Raw genomic sequence first — 17,353 nt, forward strand, 5'->3', positions numbered from 1 at the left:
AGTCCCCAAACATGCTACATCCCCACTATATTAACGGCAAGGTGAAAGTGGGGAGGAGATTTTTAATTTTTTTTAAAGAAAATTAAAAATAAGAAACAATGACATGCCCCTGCCTAACTTTATTGCATGGCTTTAAAAGCTATAAAACATTTTTAGATAGTTAAACACCACTTATGCATGAAAAGCAGCTGATTTTTCTTCCTCGTGATCAGCTTAGAATCTTTGTGAGCGCCGTAAATTAAAATAAGACTGCCAATGCAACACGAAACGTATACACAAAAATCACATTCTTCTCTAAAACCAGGAATGATTTGGCTAAAGCTGCGTCAGTGACTATCGGGAAGATGTACTGATGGAGAGTGGAATTACAGCCCGCTTCCCTCCCCCACTGCAAGGTGGTAATGCGCTGGCTGGCACGAAACAGCCCTGCTTTCCGGGTCTCCTGGTTCATTCATCAAGCTGTTACTTACAGACCTGCTGACCTGCTTCACACCACAAGAAGAGAGGACAATGTGATTCTTTCTGTAGAAAACACATTGTTATGTTTACAAAATTAAAGTGTTTTAAAAGTTTAATTAAAAAGTACAAAAACACTTAAGATCATAAGCTGATCATGAGAAAGAAAAGTCACCTGTTTATCGCACATAAAAAGTTGTTTTAACTATCGTTTTTTATAGCTTTTAAAGTCATGCAATGTCTGATTTAGGAAGGGACATGTTCTTGTTTCTTATTTTGGATTTTCTTTACAACGTTAAAAGAATCAGTTGCCCATTGTGCCATACAGTGTGATGTTACATTTTGTATGTTTTTAAGACACTTAAGAACACTTAGACTGATGCATAAAAATGTAGCACAATGCATTCTGACGTTATGAACTCGTTTACACCTGGGATCCACTTAATTCACACTAAGGTTTCTAAAAAGGCAACCTGGTACTAGGTTTAAATAATATTGTTTAAATAAAAGTTGTGAAAATCGCGATCTTTAAAATGCCTGTGCTTTGAAGGTTCTGTGTTACTGACATCAGAAACTTGTCTTATAAACAGGCATTTTAATTAGAAAGCAGAGGTAATGAAAAACGGAAAAACTGAAAAAAATACAGAAATTTGAAATGATCATTTATTATTAATACATTAATATTGTTAATAATGATCAGATATATTATTATAGTTTTAGTGGCCTTTTTAATACCACTTTGTTATTCCCGATTATAATTACAAGGTATATGATTTCGTTTTAAGGCTTGTTGTAAAGGCTTGTGTTAAACTGCCCTACTGGGATGAATAAAGTATTTTGTATTGAACTTAATTAAACTGGTGGAACAGGTTTGTACTTCCACTGTTGACAGTATTCACATTTGCTCTTTCATGTTTTTATTTTATTATTAATATCATTTAACACTGAATACACTGTGATATACAAAAAAATAATTTAAAATGTTAATATAGTCTCCATAATATTTATTGTTTTATTTTTTTAAAAGTGGACTACGGTAATACTACCTGATTTATATATCATATTTAGATCTTGAAATTAATATCGTTATTAATTTCTTTAGTTAAGCGATTCCATATTACATTCCCTATTAAACTGATTCTAAAAGGTACACATTTTTTACTGTAATAATAACAGCAAGCATGCATAGAAAAGGTTAAAACATTATAGCTTTTACAAAGTATATAAACTTAATATAGCCAGAACGAGCACGTCAAAACTTTTCCAGAATATCCACCGTAAGTGACCGTATTAAAGACTTTGATGCATAAAATGTTTATGAAGAAAGTGGAATACTGTTGTGTACTTTGTATTTAAGCAACCATTACCAGCCATATACAGTATGTATAATATATTTATATTCTTAAATTAATATCGTTTATGATGATATGACGTTCAGAGACGTTATGTTCCTGTCATTTTTATACTCAGCTACCAAAATTTCCCTTTAGTTATTAATATTCCAGATTAAGAGGATTTAAACATGCACAGCAGAGAGATTGAATGAAGCAATCGTTTCACTAACATCTAATGCACCACAAGTGCCACCTGTCGATCATCTCTGCCCAGCGAATCACGTGTCGTGTGGCAACCTGCAGCCCCAATCCCACGGGGATTTTACGGGGTTTTACTGTGCATTCTGAATGTCTACATCTGTAACAGATCATTTAAATCTCACATAAAGGCACACTGACAACTTGATGAAACGTTGCATTTACATTTTTGAAACTATACATTTTTTATTCTACTCAGTGTTCCACAAATCGGCCCATCTGACAGATGATCCTTTCAGCTGATAATTCAATTACTAAAATAATAATAAGAACATGACTGGAGTGTATCAAGTCAATTACACACGGAGAGATTTAGCCCTCTGGCTTGAGTGCAATATAAATCCCGAAAGTGAATCCCAGCAGGACTGACCTCCCCATGGCCTCGCCCCCTCTTTAGATACTGTGCGCAGTCATGCCTCGACCAAGTCCCCACAGACACCAATGGAAACACAGAGCAAACCGCTCATCTCCACCTTCTTACAATATTTCACTGATCTGTCACAAATCCACGTTTGGATTAGGTGAGTCATTGTAACTAGACTAATGGTTACTAAGAGTTCGGTAACTAATCACCCAACTCGTCGATTGTCACTTTAGCTAATTGCATCAATGAATTAAAGACTTGGATATGTGAAAACCTTTTGTCACTCAACTCTGATAAAACTGAGCTTATGTTGTTTGGAGGCAACAGTGCAGATACGACTGCTATAACCTCAGCACTCAACTCTGAGGGTTTAAAAGTTTGCTTCAAAGATTCGGCACATAATCTAGGCATCATTTTAGACACGAGACTCTCATTTAACTCTCATGTCAATACAGTATCGAAGGCGTGCTTCCTACAGTTAAGAAACATTGCAAAACTAAGGCATTTTCTCTCCACTCAAGACACAGAAAAACTAATACATGCTTTTGTATACAGAAGATCAGATTACTATAATGCCCTGCTATCAGGGAGCACCTATCACACTTTCAACACCTTATAGCGAATTCAAAACGAGGCAGCTAGAATTGGTACTAGGAGCAGAAAGTACGACAACACCTATACTTAGCTCTCTCCATTGGCTTCCTGTCAGGTACAGGGCAGACCTCAAAATTCTTTTACTTATAAGGCTCTCAGAGGTCAGGTGCCTGTCTGATTAATGGAGCTGATTAATGTATACAATCCAAGTCGCCCATTTAGATCACAGAACACAGGTCTTCTTTTTAATCCACAAATTAATAAAATAACAGCTGGCGGACTTAAATCCCGACTGAAAACCTATGACTTCAGCCCAGCCTACTCACACCTTACATCATAGCCCGCTGGAGCTATGGCTGCTGGTGCTGCTGGTGCTGCTGTACATGCCATTGTGTGTCTCTGTGTTGGCCCACCAGGTAGATACATCTGTTCTGACCAGACTATCCTATTCTCCTCCCCACATGTCCGGACGGCGCCCGGGCTGGGGACCATCTGAGTCGGATGCTGCATCACTGCCATGGATCTAAGGGGGACATCGTGAGTATAGCTATCGTTTAAGGAGAATTTGCTGGTCTACAGGGATCTGCATGGAGTACTGTCACACAGAGGGACATGATGGAAGGTTTAATACTACACACTTGGACCCCCAGAGGTTTTTCTTCTCCTTACTGAGGAGTTTTGGGTTAATCTCCTCTGTTGTGTTTTGGCCTCTTCTCTTTCTGTACTGTAACACGTAGTGCGAATTACGGGGGAGCTAGGGGGAGCTTAGCTCCCCTGAATAAGACACGAGCTCCCCTGAAGAAACCATTTGCGAAATTTTGGGGGGTCACTAAAATATGGAAACTGTCAATTTAAAAAAAAATCCTATTTATACAGTATGGGTCAATTTTTCCAGTATAGACTACATTTGAGTTTCTGTTTTGAGTGTGTTGCTACCAAAGAAATACCTAAGCAATTGAACACTATTACCGATCAAGGCCTGGTGGTGCTGTTACAAAAGTAGGCAACGTTCCTTTTCAAGTGACAAACAGAAAAGCTAACAAGTCACTCTTGGTTATGTCTTCTCAAAAAAAAAAGGCGCACAGTAAATATGCAGAGAAACTTTCCAATGACGTTCAGTTTTCAATACATATATAAAAAATTCAGTTTTCTATATATATTTCTGAAAAGCGGCGATAATGCCCAAGAGAAGACAGGGAACTTTACTCGCAAATTTTGGGTTCACAAAACAACCTAAACTGCGCGATCTGACTGTTGCTGCTAGCGGCTGGGGACGTGGACAATGTATTTTTGGACATCACAGAGCTGACGGATGGCACAGACACGGAATCAATCTACAGTTGCCTGAGAGGGAGCCTTAGTAACGTGGGTTTGGATGATGAGTTCTTGAAGAAATATCTCATCAGCATAGCCACTGACGGGGCTGCAGTGCTCACTGGCAAATCCTCTGGACTGACTGCTAGGCTAAAGCGTGACTTTCCTAAAGTGCAGTCCATACACTGTCTGGCACATCGCCATGAACTGGCAGTCCAAGACGCTCTCAAAGAAGTGGCTGGGTGTAACCATTTCGAATTCTTTATTGCAAAACTATATTCACTTTGGCCAGTTTTTGAATATTAGATGGGTGGCAAGAAGTTTTAATACTGTAAAAGCAGTATGGAAATATTTCCCTGCATTAGCACACCACTGAGAGACAGAAACACAAGGGACTACACAAACACCTCACTAACTCCTCATCTGTTGCTGATTTGGCATCTATGAAAGACGCTCTCCGTGAGCTGCTGGGCCTCTCCCTGAAACTCCAAAACACAGACACATCTCTGGTGGACTCCAGTTGCCACATTCAGCAGACCTTCGATATCTTGACAGCCAAGAAAGACACCGGCGGTCAATCTGCAGTGAAGGCCGAGCAGCGCTCATCACTGGGCGTGTTTAAAGATGTTGACATCTCAGAGGGTACAGGAAAAATAAACCGGCTCCAGTTCTATCAGTCTGTGATCAGTAGCCTTACAAAGCGACTCTGATTCTGAATTAGTCCAGATGCTAAACCCCTGGATAAGGGCTTCTGGCCACAGGATCGTGATGTCTTAATTTTTACGGTGAAGTTGGTGCGCTTGCTTAAGCACGGGGAGACCCCGTCCGAGAGGCAGTGGAGGAATTCCGCGACTGGAAATTACAAGGCAAAGCATCAGGACAGACGCTGGGAAAACTCCACAGCAGGCCGGACGTGCCTCACCACCTCAGCCGACTGCAAGCGGGGGTTCTCTGCCTTGAGTGACACTAAGAGAAAACGAAGCCTCTCACTTCTTTTTGTTGATCTGAATGGACCTCCTTTGGGGAGATTCGATCCCTGCCTCTTGTATCATCTTGGAGTAAAGCAGGCCACGGCTCGTCCACTTCATGGGCAACAGGATGGACACCACAGACAGCTGAGCCCAGACCTCTGTGGACACTTCTATTGTAAGGTAAGAGTAACTCCTGTTAAACTATAACTATATAATCCAGTGCTCACTTTGTATGCGCTAGCTGACTGGCCTTTCACACGTGATGCGTCCCCCCCCAAACCAGGGGTGAGCTCCCCCTGATGCCAAGATATCATTCGCACCCTGCAGTAACGTCATGTGTTGTCACACAGCTTTGTTAAGTGCTTTGGGGCAACCTTGTTGTGAAAGGCGCTATATAAAAATAAATTAAATTGAATTGAAATTGAATATAGGACAGCTTTTGTCTAAGTCATTTCTGTTTGAGGAGGTGCCAGTTACTGAAAGTAACGATTCACACACTTCAGACACCACTTTCCTTATTGCAAGCACTCCGAGTAGCCTACACAGTACAAAACTGCTCCAGTCACAAGGAATCACAGCCCTACCTGTGAACAGACTGTAAGTTTCTTTTAACGCTGAGTTCCAGTATGATGAGCTGTATTAACAATGTGATTTGTGCCACAGAAAGTAGTGGTTGTGCTGCTTTTGTTCCTCAGATATATTGAACTGATGACTAAAGCTAGAATACAGCAATAGCTAGTCTGTATTTTACATTGTTAACATTTTTCTAATTTACTCATATTTTTAGCTGTGGATAAATATATTTTCCCAGAAACTAGATTACTCAAATTATTTCTAGCAAAAAAAAATATCTGGTTAATTATAGCATTTTTCTGTTAGGTAGTATTATTTTTTCCAACATTTTTATAAACCTTATCTGGAGAATTCTGATCAGCTTGCCCAGCAGGATTGAGGTTTGACTGTAACTATAAATATCGTTTGCACCCTTTGTGTCATCAATGTGTCACTGTCAAGCTTAGTTTGGTTCTGTAATTCTGTTTTTATGCTTCCCTGCTTATCGCCATTGATGTTCTGCAATGAACTGTCGAATTTAAAAGACAAGACTGTTGTGAAGACTTATTGTTCATGAGTCCAAATCACGTCCATATTAGCTCAACCCAACAGACAACACTGAGGACTGGATGGAAATATTACACCATCATGAGAGCTCTCCCCTGCTGACAGTCTCATCACACTCTGTTTGTGAAGGTGAGCTGCAGGGACCAGTCGACTGTGTTCACGTGTGTGTGATCAGGCACAAATGGCAAATCTTTAATCAATCATTTAAATATTACATACACATGAACCGCAATGTAACTGAAATCACAAATTGGAAATGAACTCTGCCTCCTTCTGTTATCTTGACACAGGTAGATTTCAGCTTGACTGGCTGAGCCACTTTCTGACACCCAGTCAACTGCTGTCTCAGACCAACATGAGTAACAACCAGGCGTTTTTCAGGAGGATGATTTCGGAAACACAGAGGAGATCAGCACCAGTGTATTTCTGTTTAACACCAATACATTTGTGTGCAGTGAACTTCACTGGGTCAGTATTATTCTGATACTAAGATTTCGATATGTTGTCCAAATTAATGTCTCCTTTTCCAAACCTTGGAAATCAGTCATTTTTAAGAAAAGGATACAGCACACGTGTCAGGGATTGTGCTCTGCCAAAGGATGTACAGCCATTGTGAATTTTCACAGGTTCCACAATGCAAGAGCAGCTATTCTTAAGACACCGTCTGCCGCCTGTACCCAACACCAGCGGCTGAGTCTAGCAGTCCTACCTGGAGCTCAGGGCCTCTGGGATCCTGCAGAGGCAGTGGCAGCACATCTTTCACAAGCATACGAGTCAGGTGCTCTGCACTGCAGGGAGCTCTGGGCTGCAGCTACAGTAGGACAAGGAACAACAGGACACTGTTAGAAGCTCTTCCTCAAGACTCATCATGATGTAAACAGATGGAACTATACAACCTGTCACTATAACTCTTTTAGAAAAAGCATGACCACAGGCCTGTCCTATAGAAGCCATTATAAAGGTCTGAAAATACATCACATCATATATTTTGAATGTATTGTTTTAGACTTAGGAGTACTGCAGTTGATGCACCACATATTGATGTTAGGAAATGGCACTTATTGAAGTGGAGAAGACGGGGAGCTTTGTGAGAGTTATATTCTTTGACTTCTCCAGTGCCTTTAACACCATCCATCCACCTTTACTGAGAGACAAGCTAAGGGCGGCGCAGGTGGACACTCCCCTGGTGTCCTGGATTATAGACTATCTGACCTGCAGGCCACAGTATGTACGGCTACAGAGCTGTGTGTCCGAACAGATTGTTAGCAGTACTGGGGCTCCACAAGGGACTGTCCTAGCTCCATTCCTGTTCACCTTTTACACCTCTGACTTCAGGTACAACTCTGAGGCATGTCATCTGTAGACGTTTTCAGATGACTCTGCAATTGTGGGGTGTATTAGAGAGGGGAGGGAGGAGGAATATAGGAGCTTGATTACCAACATTTTGGAGTGGTGTCATCTTAACCATCTCCAGCTAAACACCAGCAAGACCAAAGAAATGGTCCTGGACTTTCGAGGAATAAGTCTCTGCTGAACCCTGTTTCCATCCAGGGTGAGGCCATAGAAGGGGTGCAGTCCTACAAGTACTTAGGGGTACACCTGGATAATAACCTGGAGTAGTCTGGTAACACTGACGCCCTGTACAAGAAAGGCCATAGCCGACTCTCAGGTCCTTTGGTGTGTGTGGAACACTGTTACACGTTTTTTATGAATCAGTGGTGGCAGCGGCCATCTTCTACACTGTTGTATGGTGGGGTAGCAGCATCATGACAAGAGATGCAAATAGGCTCAATAAACTCATCAAGAAGGCTGGCTCTGTGTTGGGGCTGAGCCTTGACTCCCTGGAGCTGGTGGCTGAGAGGAGAATGCTGACCAAGCTCACAGCCATCATGAACAACGCCTCTCATCCGCTTCATGGGACTGTTACTGGGCAGCGGAGCACTTTTAGCAACAGACTGCTCCAGCTACAGTGTTCAAGGGAACATTTCCGCAGGTCTTTCCTCTCTGCGGCTGTCAGGGTGTATAACGCTGCCCTAGGCTGGGACTGTTAGCCCTTCATTTGCTCGTCTATGGACAGCATGTTGCTCCATTGTACTTTTTGGACACTCAATCTGTATATACCTATGCACATTTTGCACATATTTTATTGTTTTTACAGTGACTATAATCATATTTTGCACACACCTATGTATTTATTTTTATTTATTTTATATTTATTTATAACTAATTTCTCGTCCACCTAATGTCTGTTTTTGTTTTGCTTCTCTTGGTCTGCTGTAACACATCAATTTCCATTCAGGATCAATAAAGTCTTATCTATCTATCTTATTGCATCAAACATAATGCCCATCTGCCTCAAACACACTTAAAAATGTAATTGTGAAGAAATGGAAGCAGTGAAGGCAGTTTCATCAGGAAACAGTACCTCAGTGTGGAACAGGCGCGCAGGGCCTGCAGACAGACAGCTCGGCTCAGGGCATCACTGGGCTGCTTTTTAACAAACGCCTGTGAAGAGATGGGAGAGAAATGTAAACCCCACTTCCCTCCATCAAAAGACACCAGGACAGGGCCTGTGCTCATCTACAGGCACAGCTGAGAGTCCCGAGACTGTGTGCAGCTGCAGCGAGGAAGAGAGCGAGGGCACCTCTCTCCCCTCTGATTTCTACTGACAGTAAGGACTGTCAGAGCATCCGTGTGGGAAAACAGCAGACAGGCGGCTGCGTCAGACACACTGACCATCATTGTCGCCAGGAGCTCGGCCTTGGCAGGGAAGCTGGGAGCTCCGGAGGGACTGGCGCTGCGCACTGCCTGTGCCATCATGCCCACACTGCGGCACAGGCTCAGTCTGACACTGGGCTCCTGCAGGGGGACACACAGCAGCTCACTCACTGACAGCCCAGGTAGGCCCTGCAAGGAGTGAAAAACTCACTGAAATAAATCCTGGCTGCACACACCTTACAGAATGTACCAGCAGGTTAGTCAAGTCTGCAGAAAGCAGTTGTGAGGCTCACACTATGAGCTCTTCTGTTCTTAATAACAAATTGAAACATAAACTCATAACTGAGATCTTTAAATTTCCTTCCTCTCTGGTGGTCAAATGACCAGTAAAACTAGTTTTAGCTCCAGTCCTGGGTTGATTGCTGTGTGGAGTTTGCGTGTTTTCCCTGGGTTTCCTCCAGGTGCTCCAGTTTACTGCTCCAGATGCCCCCCGTCTGTCCATTAAGTCATGTAGAAAGGATACGCTGATATTACAGTTTTCATGGCTGTCGTCAACAGCAGTAGAAGCCCTGAGTCTGTGTGAGGAGTGGGAACAGATCACCTCACCTCTCTCTGCACAGGATTCTCAAACCCTGCTTCTTTCACACTGTCCTGAAGCGCTTGTTTCACAGTCTCCTGCTGAGAGAGGTGCTGGGCAGCCGCACCGACACACTGGTACAGGAAGGCCTGTGACACCGGAGAAGAGGACAGTGAGCACTGAGCTCAGGAGGCTGCTCTGTACAGCTGCACTGAGAGGACATGTTAGCCGTGGATAGGGATGCTCCGATCGATCAGCCGCCGATCGATATCAGCCAATTTTCACACAAAATAACTCGATCAGTGGTATCTAAACTGACCAATCTCAAAAACCAATTTTGCAATGACTACATTTCCGACATTACCTGAACATACAGTAGCAACATGTCCTCCCTGGTCTGGCAGTTTTTCCACACTTCTACAAAAGACGAAAAATTTGCAGTATGCAATACATGTGCAAAAGAAGTCACTCGTGGGGGATCCTGGCTAGAACGTTCAACACCATGAACCTCATCAGAGATTTGAGAACTCAACACCAAAAAGAATACGCAGAGTGTGAACAATTAGCAAGTCCAAGAGCTGCAGCGACTCGCAAACCGACTCTCGCTCAGCCATCAATAACGGCAACACTTAACACACTGGAGCCTTACAGTAGGCATAGCAAGACAGCCGAAAGAACTACGGGCAGGATCTCTGCAGGCGACGTATGAGGAGATTCTGAATGAAGATAAAACCGATGGTCGGGACAGGAATGACTCAACAGCATCAGAGATTAATCTCCACCTCAGTCAGCAACTCATCCCAAGAAGCGCAGAGCCAATGGCTTTCTGGAAGAGCAATCCAAGCCGTTTCCCTGCCTTGGCAGAAGCAGCTCAGGTCTGCCTTGGTGCTCCTTGTACGAGTGTGGACAGCGAGCGTCTATTCAGTACAGCAGCTCACATTTTGCATGAGAAGAGGAACATATTGTCTTCAACACACGCACAGCTGCTCCTATTCATAAACAAGAATCTGCCCTCGATGATTAGTAAACAAGTAGCTAAAGAGACAAATTATTCTGACTTGTTTTCTTTTGGTCATAGTCGGCTTGTTAAACATCCTATTGAACATTTTATTTATTTTATTTTATTAAAATTGTGGATTGTGATTAAGACAAGCCTTTAATTTTATTTTAGCTGTTTGTTTTGCTATATATGTGCCAAATGTATATGTAATATTTTTAAAGGTTTTGTGTCCATGTTTGATGAGTAAAAAGTTTTTATTTTATTTTAAGTGATTATTTTATTTCTTTTAGTCAGGAGTTTTATTTTATTTAACAATAAGCCCACTACATATCACTGTGTTAATAAAAATAAACAAATTATACCGGTGGTCTAGTTTATTTTAATTGGAAAAAATAACCAGGGTAACACTTAGCCATGGGACATGAGGCGTGTACAGGGCTTATTGTAATGATTTAAACAGAAAAAAGCGTCCGATTCTAATGACAGGGAATCAGCCCTCAACAGCCTGATGGGAGCATCCCTAGCTGTGGAGACGACACACTGAAGCAGAGCACAGAGCGCAGAACCCTGAAGGGGCTCTCCCCTCTACTGCACAATCAAACACTGCTCACAGCTCACATCAACACAACAGCACACACGTATGAACCTAGCCTGAACAGACACACACCTTACAACATCTAATACACGGCAAATTACAGACACACCTGCTATGCCACTACGTCACAACACTGGGTGAGCAATAAGACTTTTAGAGAGTAAAAGTCCCAGCTTCTCATATAGCTCAGCCTTCTGTGAGACTCACCTTCTCCTCAGAGGTGGTGCTGAGAGGGCAGAGCACTCTGACTGTGTCCTGAGTGAGCCTACAGGCCCACACCTCATCCGCCACTGCGCTCAGTGTGTTAGAGAGGAGCTGCAGACACACAGGGAAGGCAATCAGCAGAATGAGCAAACACACCCACACACCACACTGGGCAGCTGAAATTACTGCACAGCTATGAGAACTGACAACGATTCTCTCACACTACAGCATGACAGGACCACCTCAACAAGAGAAGAGAGATTATTCTCTTGAATCCACAGCAACCCAGGAGAGGAAGCACAAGACAGCTGTTACTGCATCTGAATGATATGACATTACCTAGGAGAGGAAGAAGATCACTTTCCCTGTCTATACCCCCTCCTGCTCCCTGTGTGTGTTATCAATCCCCACTCCACAAGCTTCAGGAGAGCCAGCACACCCTCTCAGGAGCAGACACGCCGGAACGCTCCTTCCTCCGTGACGTCACTGCTGCGGGCCGGAGCAAACTCTCCCAGAGTGCTTTGCGGGAACTGAAGCCCATCGCCGCTGCAACCCGGACTCGCTGAGTCTGAAGGCAAAACCTCTCTTGAGAGCTTCGCTGTCAGTGTGTGAGACTGACACACTGCTGCTGGAAATACCTGCGGCCGGGAGCAGCAGAGACCCGTCGCGGAGCGGGGCTGCAGGTCTGCCCTCGGCTCTTCTCCGCAGTGACAGGAGGCAGAGAGAGCCGCGCCTCAGGAGCCCCACACGCCTCCACAGGGATCAGCCGCAGGGAGACGATCGCTCCTCCGACACACAGCCGCTCACAAATAACGGCTGCGCTCCTCTCGCGCCCTCAGCGGAGCGGGCAGCCGCGAGCCGGAGGAGGCGGAGACGCCGAGCGCGCGGAGCTGCGACTCAGCCAATCAGAAGCCGCGATCAACAGGGGGCGGGGCCTGAATGATACACAGTAGTACAGTAGGAATATTTTAGATTAATTATTCACACAGTAATAACACAGGCGCCAGTGAAAATGCTTGTCAGATACACCTCAGTCCAGTATCCTTCCTTTCCTTAAAAGAGGTTTCAGTAACATGGCTGGGTAGCTTGTCCCACACTCCTACAATACTTTGTGTAAAGAACTCACTCCTGTCCTGACTGGTGAGTCATGTCCAGCTGTTTCCTGAAAGACGCCACTGTTGGGCAGCTTGTTCCACACTCTAACAATAACATTTCCATGTACTGGGACAGTTTCTTGAGAGACTCCTGTATCTTCCTTTCCAGTTTTAACACACCGGCAATTCATGTTTGTAGTGAAAGGCTCGTCCCATTCAGGGAGATTTGAGTTGTATTTGTTTCTCCTGGGAGCACTGTTCAGGATCCTATTTGAAATCTTCTTGCCTCATCTCTATTGATTTTAACACTTCATAAACTTTGTTAAATCGGACATGATTATGCTGAATCAGATGTTTTGTTCATTGATTGTTTTTTTGGTTTTATTGGAAAACGAGCACCATAATTAAAATAAATGGTAGGCAGTTTATTACCCCGTGTGCAATCAATACCTGTGATTTGAAATCAGGTATAGAATCAGGTCATTATGAGAAGGCTGTGGAGAAGGCTAACTCTGCATTGAGGAAGAATTTTAGCATTTACCTTTTCTAAAGTTTAAAAGATAGTGACTAGTTGGCTTTGAAAAATGCCATATTTTTTTACTTTTTGATATTAATGCTACAATAGCAGAATGTCTAGCTCATTTCACACCTTTTATTTATATACTTCCTTTTGTCTGTATACAAGGTAAAATTGCTCCTTAAGAAGAATGTGAATGTTTGTAGAGATAAAACATCTCCTAATATGGAAACTTAGAATGCGCTTTCCTGTGTGAATCTGCTGGATAAAACTCATTGCATTTATCATCTCGGTGGAGAGGTTACTCACAGATCTGTATGAGAGGCTGCTCTCAGATCTGCATGGTTATATTCTCCCCATGCACATGAATAAAGGACTCTGCTTGACCACACCTAACCTGTGTGAAGACATTTCTTCTACAATTTCTAAACTTTTCTTCAACAGCATTCAACACAAAATGAAGCCCCTGAGCTGTCAACCTCTGAGAGAATCCAGAAGGATCCAGAGTGCTTTCTGATATGTACAGCAGCTCAGAAAGGTTCCATTCACTGCAGGGCGGCTCAGTTGTTTTTCACTTCATCTAGAAAGCTGATTTGAAGTCTTATGTCTCCAGTCATATCAAAGCAGGTCTTTCATGGTCAGCCCACACTGGAACAGACGTTCCACCTCCACAAGCTTGAAGGTCTTTGCCTGAATCCCTACAGCACTGAGCCGAAACTCACAAGTGAGACCAGATCAGTAAATCGAGATATGTGAGATCTACTCAGATCAGTAAATCCTGGCACAGTCCTGTATGAGCTCCAGATTGAACCTCAGGCACTTGTCTCTTAAATCTGGACTGGCACACTAACGTTGAGAGAATCACTGGGATGTCTTGCTTAAGATGGACCTGATGCATGAGGTGATGGAGGGGTTCTCACCTGCAAGAACATGCCTGTAAACTACATTGAGATTGTTAGGACCCCCAGCCCCAGTGGACCAGTGTCAGGCAGCGTGTGGGTGAGCAGTCCCCAGGAGTAGATCCTGGTGAGAATGACGGAACTAGCAGGACGAGCAGTTCAGTCCCTCTGACCGGTACAATACCTTGGCTGAGTGTTTTCCTCCTGGAAGAATCTGGTGCAGCACAGCTCCTGTCCCTCTGTGTGTTATTGGTGCACAAATGATAAGAATCGTGTGAATGGGAAGAGCTCTTTTCAGCTGCCTCACATTTTCAGCAAGCGCTTCACAGGAAGGGTGGGGCCCAGTGCTGCCACCAGGGACTGGAGACCAGCCTGAGAGACACACAGCAGCCAAACAGGGGCACCAAGGGGAACGCGCCCACCCTTGCGATCAGTGCCAGTGAGAGTTTCCACACCCACACAGTCAGTGTCTCAGCTTGATGTCTCAGCTGAGGATGTTCATTATATCTGGAGGTGAGGACAGCTTCTCCACCAGAGTGTTTCCTCTCTTGGACCCGTGTCAAACAGCCCTGGAATTTGAGCTGTTAATTCAATGATTAGGTCAGTTTGGTTGCATAAAACACATTGGATTGTCACTAAATCTGATCTCAGATAGCTCAGATTGATGTTTCAAGAGCCCATCATTGACATGAATCTGTTTCTGGCATGTGCACTAAACATTAATGTGTCTCATGTCTCGTTAGCTGTGAGGAAAGACTGTAAATACTGTCTGCAGCACAGCTCCCTGGATACAGATACAAGTGAGTACTGTGTGCGTGGGTGTGGATGTATATTCACCTTTACTGTTCAAAATGCTGAAATGATTTTAAATTAAATACAGCTTTGTTGCCTCACAGTGCTGGGGCCCTGGGTTCAACTCTGGAGCTGTGGTCTGTGTGGAGTTTGCATGTTCTCCCGGTGTTTGTGTGGGTTTCCTCAAGGTGCTCCATTCCCACCCCCCACCCCCCCACAGACCTAAAATGTACAGGTAGGTTAATTGGCTTCTGGGAAAATTGTCTGTGACGTATTTGAGTGTATGTGTGTCTGTGAATGTGTGTTTGAGTGTGTGCGTGTCTGTGAGTGTGTGTTTGAGTGTGTGTGTGTCTGTGTCTGTGTTTGTGTATGTCTGTGAGTGTGTGTTTGAGTGTGTGTGTGTCTGTGTTTGTGTGTGTTTGAGTGTGTGCGTGTCTGTGTGTGTCTGTGAGTGTGTTTGAGCGTGTGATAGATAGATACTTTATTGATCCCGTGAGGGAAATTGCAGTGCAACAGCAGCTTTACACGGACAACACAGCCACAGTGTAACAAATGATACAATAATAATAATACAATACGTACAATACAATCAGTACAGTGAGGGTGCACTAAAAGAGTTACTCACAGTGCGGACACACAAAGAACAAACTAGAACAGAACAGTACCCAGAAAAATCATATAACACATATAATTATAGATGTAAATATAGATATAAATATAAATGTATTGCACGGGTACCTGGCATATATTGCACAAAAAACAGTATTAAACGGGAAAAGAAAGAGAACAGATGTAGCAGTAGATGTGTAGATGTGTTCAGTCCAGAAACAGGTCACTGTCAATGTTGCCTTTGCCCAGACGCAAGGTGGATGCGTTGTACAGTCTTATGGCAGAAGGCAAGAATGACCTCCTGTAGCGCTCCCTGTCGCACCGTGGTTCGATCAGTCTATTGCTGAACGTGCTCTTCAATCTCACAAGCCTGTCATAGAGGGGATGGGAGACGTTGTCCATGATGGCCTCTAGTTTGGACACCATTCTCCTCTTGGCCACTACCTCCAGGGGGTCCAGGCCAGACCCAATGACAGAGCTTGCTCTCCTGATGAGCTTGTTCAGCCTTTTAGAATCCACTGCTCTAATCCCAGAGCCCCAGCACACCACTGCGTAGAAAATGGCGCTCGCTACCACCGACGGATAGAACATATGTAGCATCTTACTACATACATTGAAGGACCTGAGCCTCCTCAAGAAGTGAAGTCGGCTCTGGCCCTTCTTATAGAGGGCCTGGATGTTTTTAGACCATTCCAGTCTATCGTCGATGTGCACTCCCAGATACTTGTATGAGTCCACCATCTCCACGCCACTCCCAAGGATGTAGACAGGTGTAGGTTTGACCTTGTTCCTCCTGAAATCTACCTCCAGTGTGCGTGTCTGTGTTTGTGTTTGTGTAAGTCTGCCCTGCAGTGGACTAGTGTCCTGTCCAGGGTGTATCCTGACAAGCGTCTTGCTTGCTGGGACAGTTTCAAGCTCCCTGTGACCCTAATTTGGATGAAGTGAAAATGGACAGACGTTTCCATAATCAGAATTTCCTAAAATAACGGAACTGCAAGCTCTCTTACAACATTGATATAACAAACGATCAAGTTTCTCAGCCAGAATCTGGTCCCCAAAACTGATCAGGACAAAATCCACCTGCCTTTCGCTGCTTCTCTCTGTCTGTCTTTGTTCTTTCGTTTGGTGTTTTACTCCCCTTTTCAGGTGCTTAAAGGGCTGTAGATGTTCGATCGAAGAGCTAACTTGGAGTCTCAGCTGATCAGCTCAGCAAACGGCTTCATCGATACACTAGGAGCTCAGCAGGAATGAAAGCCTGTGACCAGGGTCCCCAGTCCTGTGTGTCTGCAGGATTTCAGTCCAGCTGGACTTTCAGTGACCTCAATTAGCTCATTATTGACTTAATTGGACCAGTTTTACAGCTTCTTCCAGCTCTTCAGGAGCTGCTGCTTCAAAGACCCCTGGAAACCTCACCGACATCCTGGGTATCCAGGAGCAGAACTGGGGCTGAGCTACAGCAGGGCTCACCAGAAGCAGGCCTGGAGAGCCTCACCTGCAGCTCACAGTGTGAGGCTGGCCTCAGCTTCACTCACGGTCTCCTTCGCTTTGTCTCCAGATGCTTTTGCAGGGACTGGATATCGGTCTGATAGTGTTTGCGGATCTCCAGCTGCGTGTGACCATCAATGTGTCTGTTCTGGGCTTGAGGGCTTTGAGCCAGACCGAGGCCAAGGTAAGGAATCAGCCCAGCACACAGCTGCTCTGCTGCCAAACTCGAGTCACCACCCGTCCCACAGGAGACCCAGATCAGGACAGTCTGGGGGTGTCTCACAGAAACTGGGACCTAAACTGGCCACGATCTGGTTTCACCCCTGGGTTCTGGTAGGAGGTATCGCAGTATCAGAACACTGACCAATAGATTCAAAAACAATTTCTTCCCCAGGGCAGTCCGCATCATAAACAGCTCAAATTAGCACCTGCACTTTAAGGTACTGCACTGTT

The 17,353-nt window shown here is 44.2% G+C and overlaps 1 protein-coding gene across 5 annotated transcripts in view; it reads right to left on the reverse strand.

Annotated features, from left to right (window-relative positions):
* The window catches only part of LOC138225310 (maestro heat-like repeat-containing protein family member 1), a 37,202-nt gene extending 24,834 nt beyond the window's left edge, over window positions 1–12,368 (reverse strand). The window contains exons 1-8 of one of the 5 annotated variants that reach the window (XM_069185117.1): window positions 11,844–12,368; window positions 11,508–11,615; window positions 10,070–10,122; window positions 9,735–9,854; window positions 9,147–9,317; window positions 8,836–8,915; window positions 7,120–7,221; window positions 5,262–5,461 (exon numbers count right to left, since the gene is read on the reverse strand). In XM_069185117.1, the coding sequence (XP_069041218.1) occupies window positions 7,185–7,221; window positions 8,836–8,915; window positions 9,147–9,317; window positions 9,735–9,854; window positions 10,070–10,090 (429 nt within the window). In that variant the 5' untranslated portion in view covers window positions 10,091–10,122; window positions 11,508–11,615; window positions 11,844–12,368 and the 3' untranslated portion in view covers window positions 5,262–5,461; window positions 7,120–7,184. Of the gene's footprint in view, window positions 1–5,261; window positions 5,462–7,119; window positions 7,222–8,648; window positions 8,916–9,146; window positions 9,318–9,734; window positions 9,855–10,069; window positions 10,123–11,507; window positions 11,616–11,843 lie in introns of those variants that run through there. The other 4 variants (XR_011183840.1, XM_069185116.1, XM_069185118.1 and 1 more) reach the window with 4 other exon arrangements.
* Window positions 12,369–17,353: the final 4,985 nt, after the last annotated feature.

Source organism: Lepisosteus oculatus, chromosome 27 (assembly GCF_040954835.1).
Source record: "Lepisosteus oculatus isolate fLepOcu1 chromosome 27, fLepOcu1.hap2, whole genome shotgun sequence".
Lineage (NCBI taxonomy): Eukaryota > Metazoa > Chordata > Actinopteri > Semionotiformes > Lepisosteidae > Lepisosteus > Lepisosteus oculatus.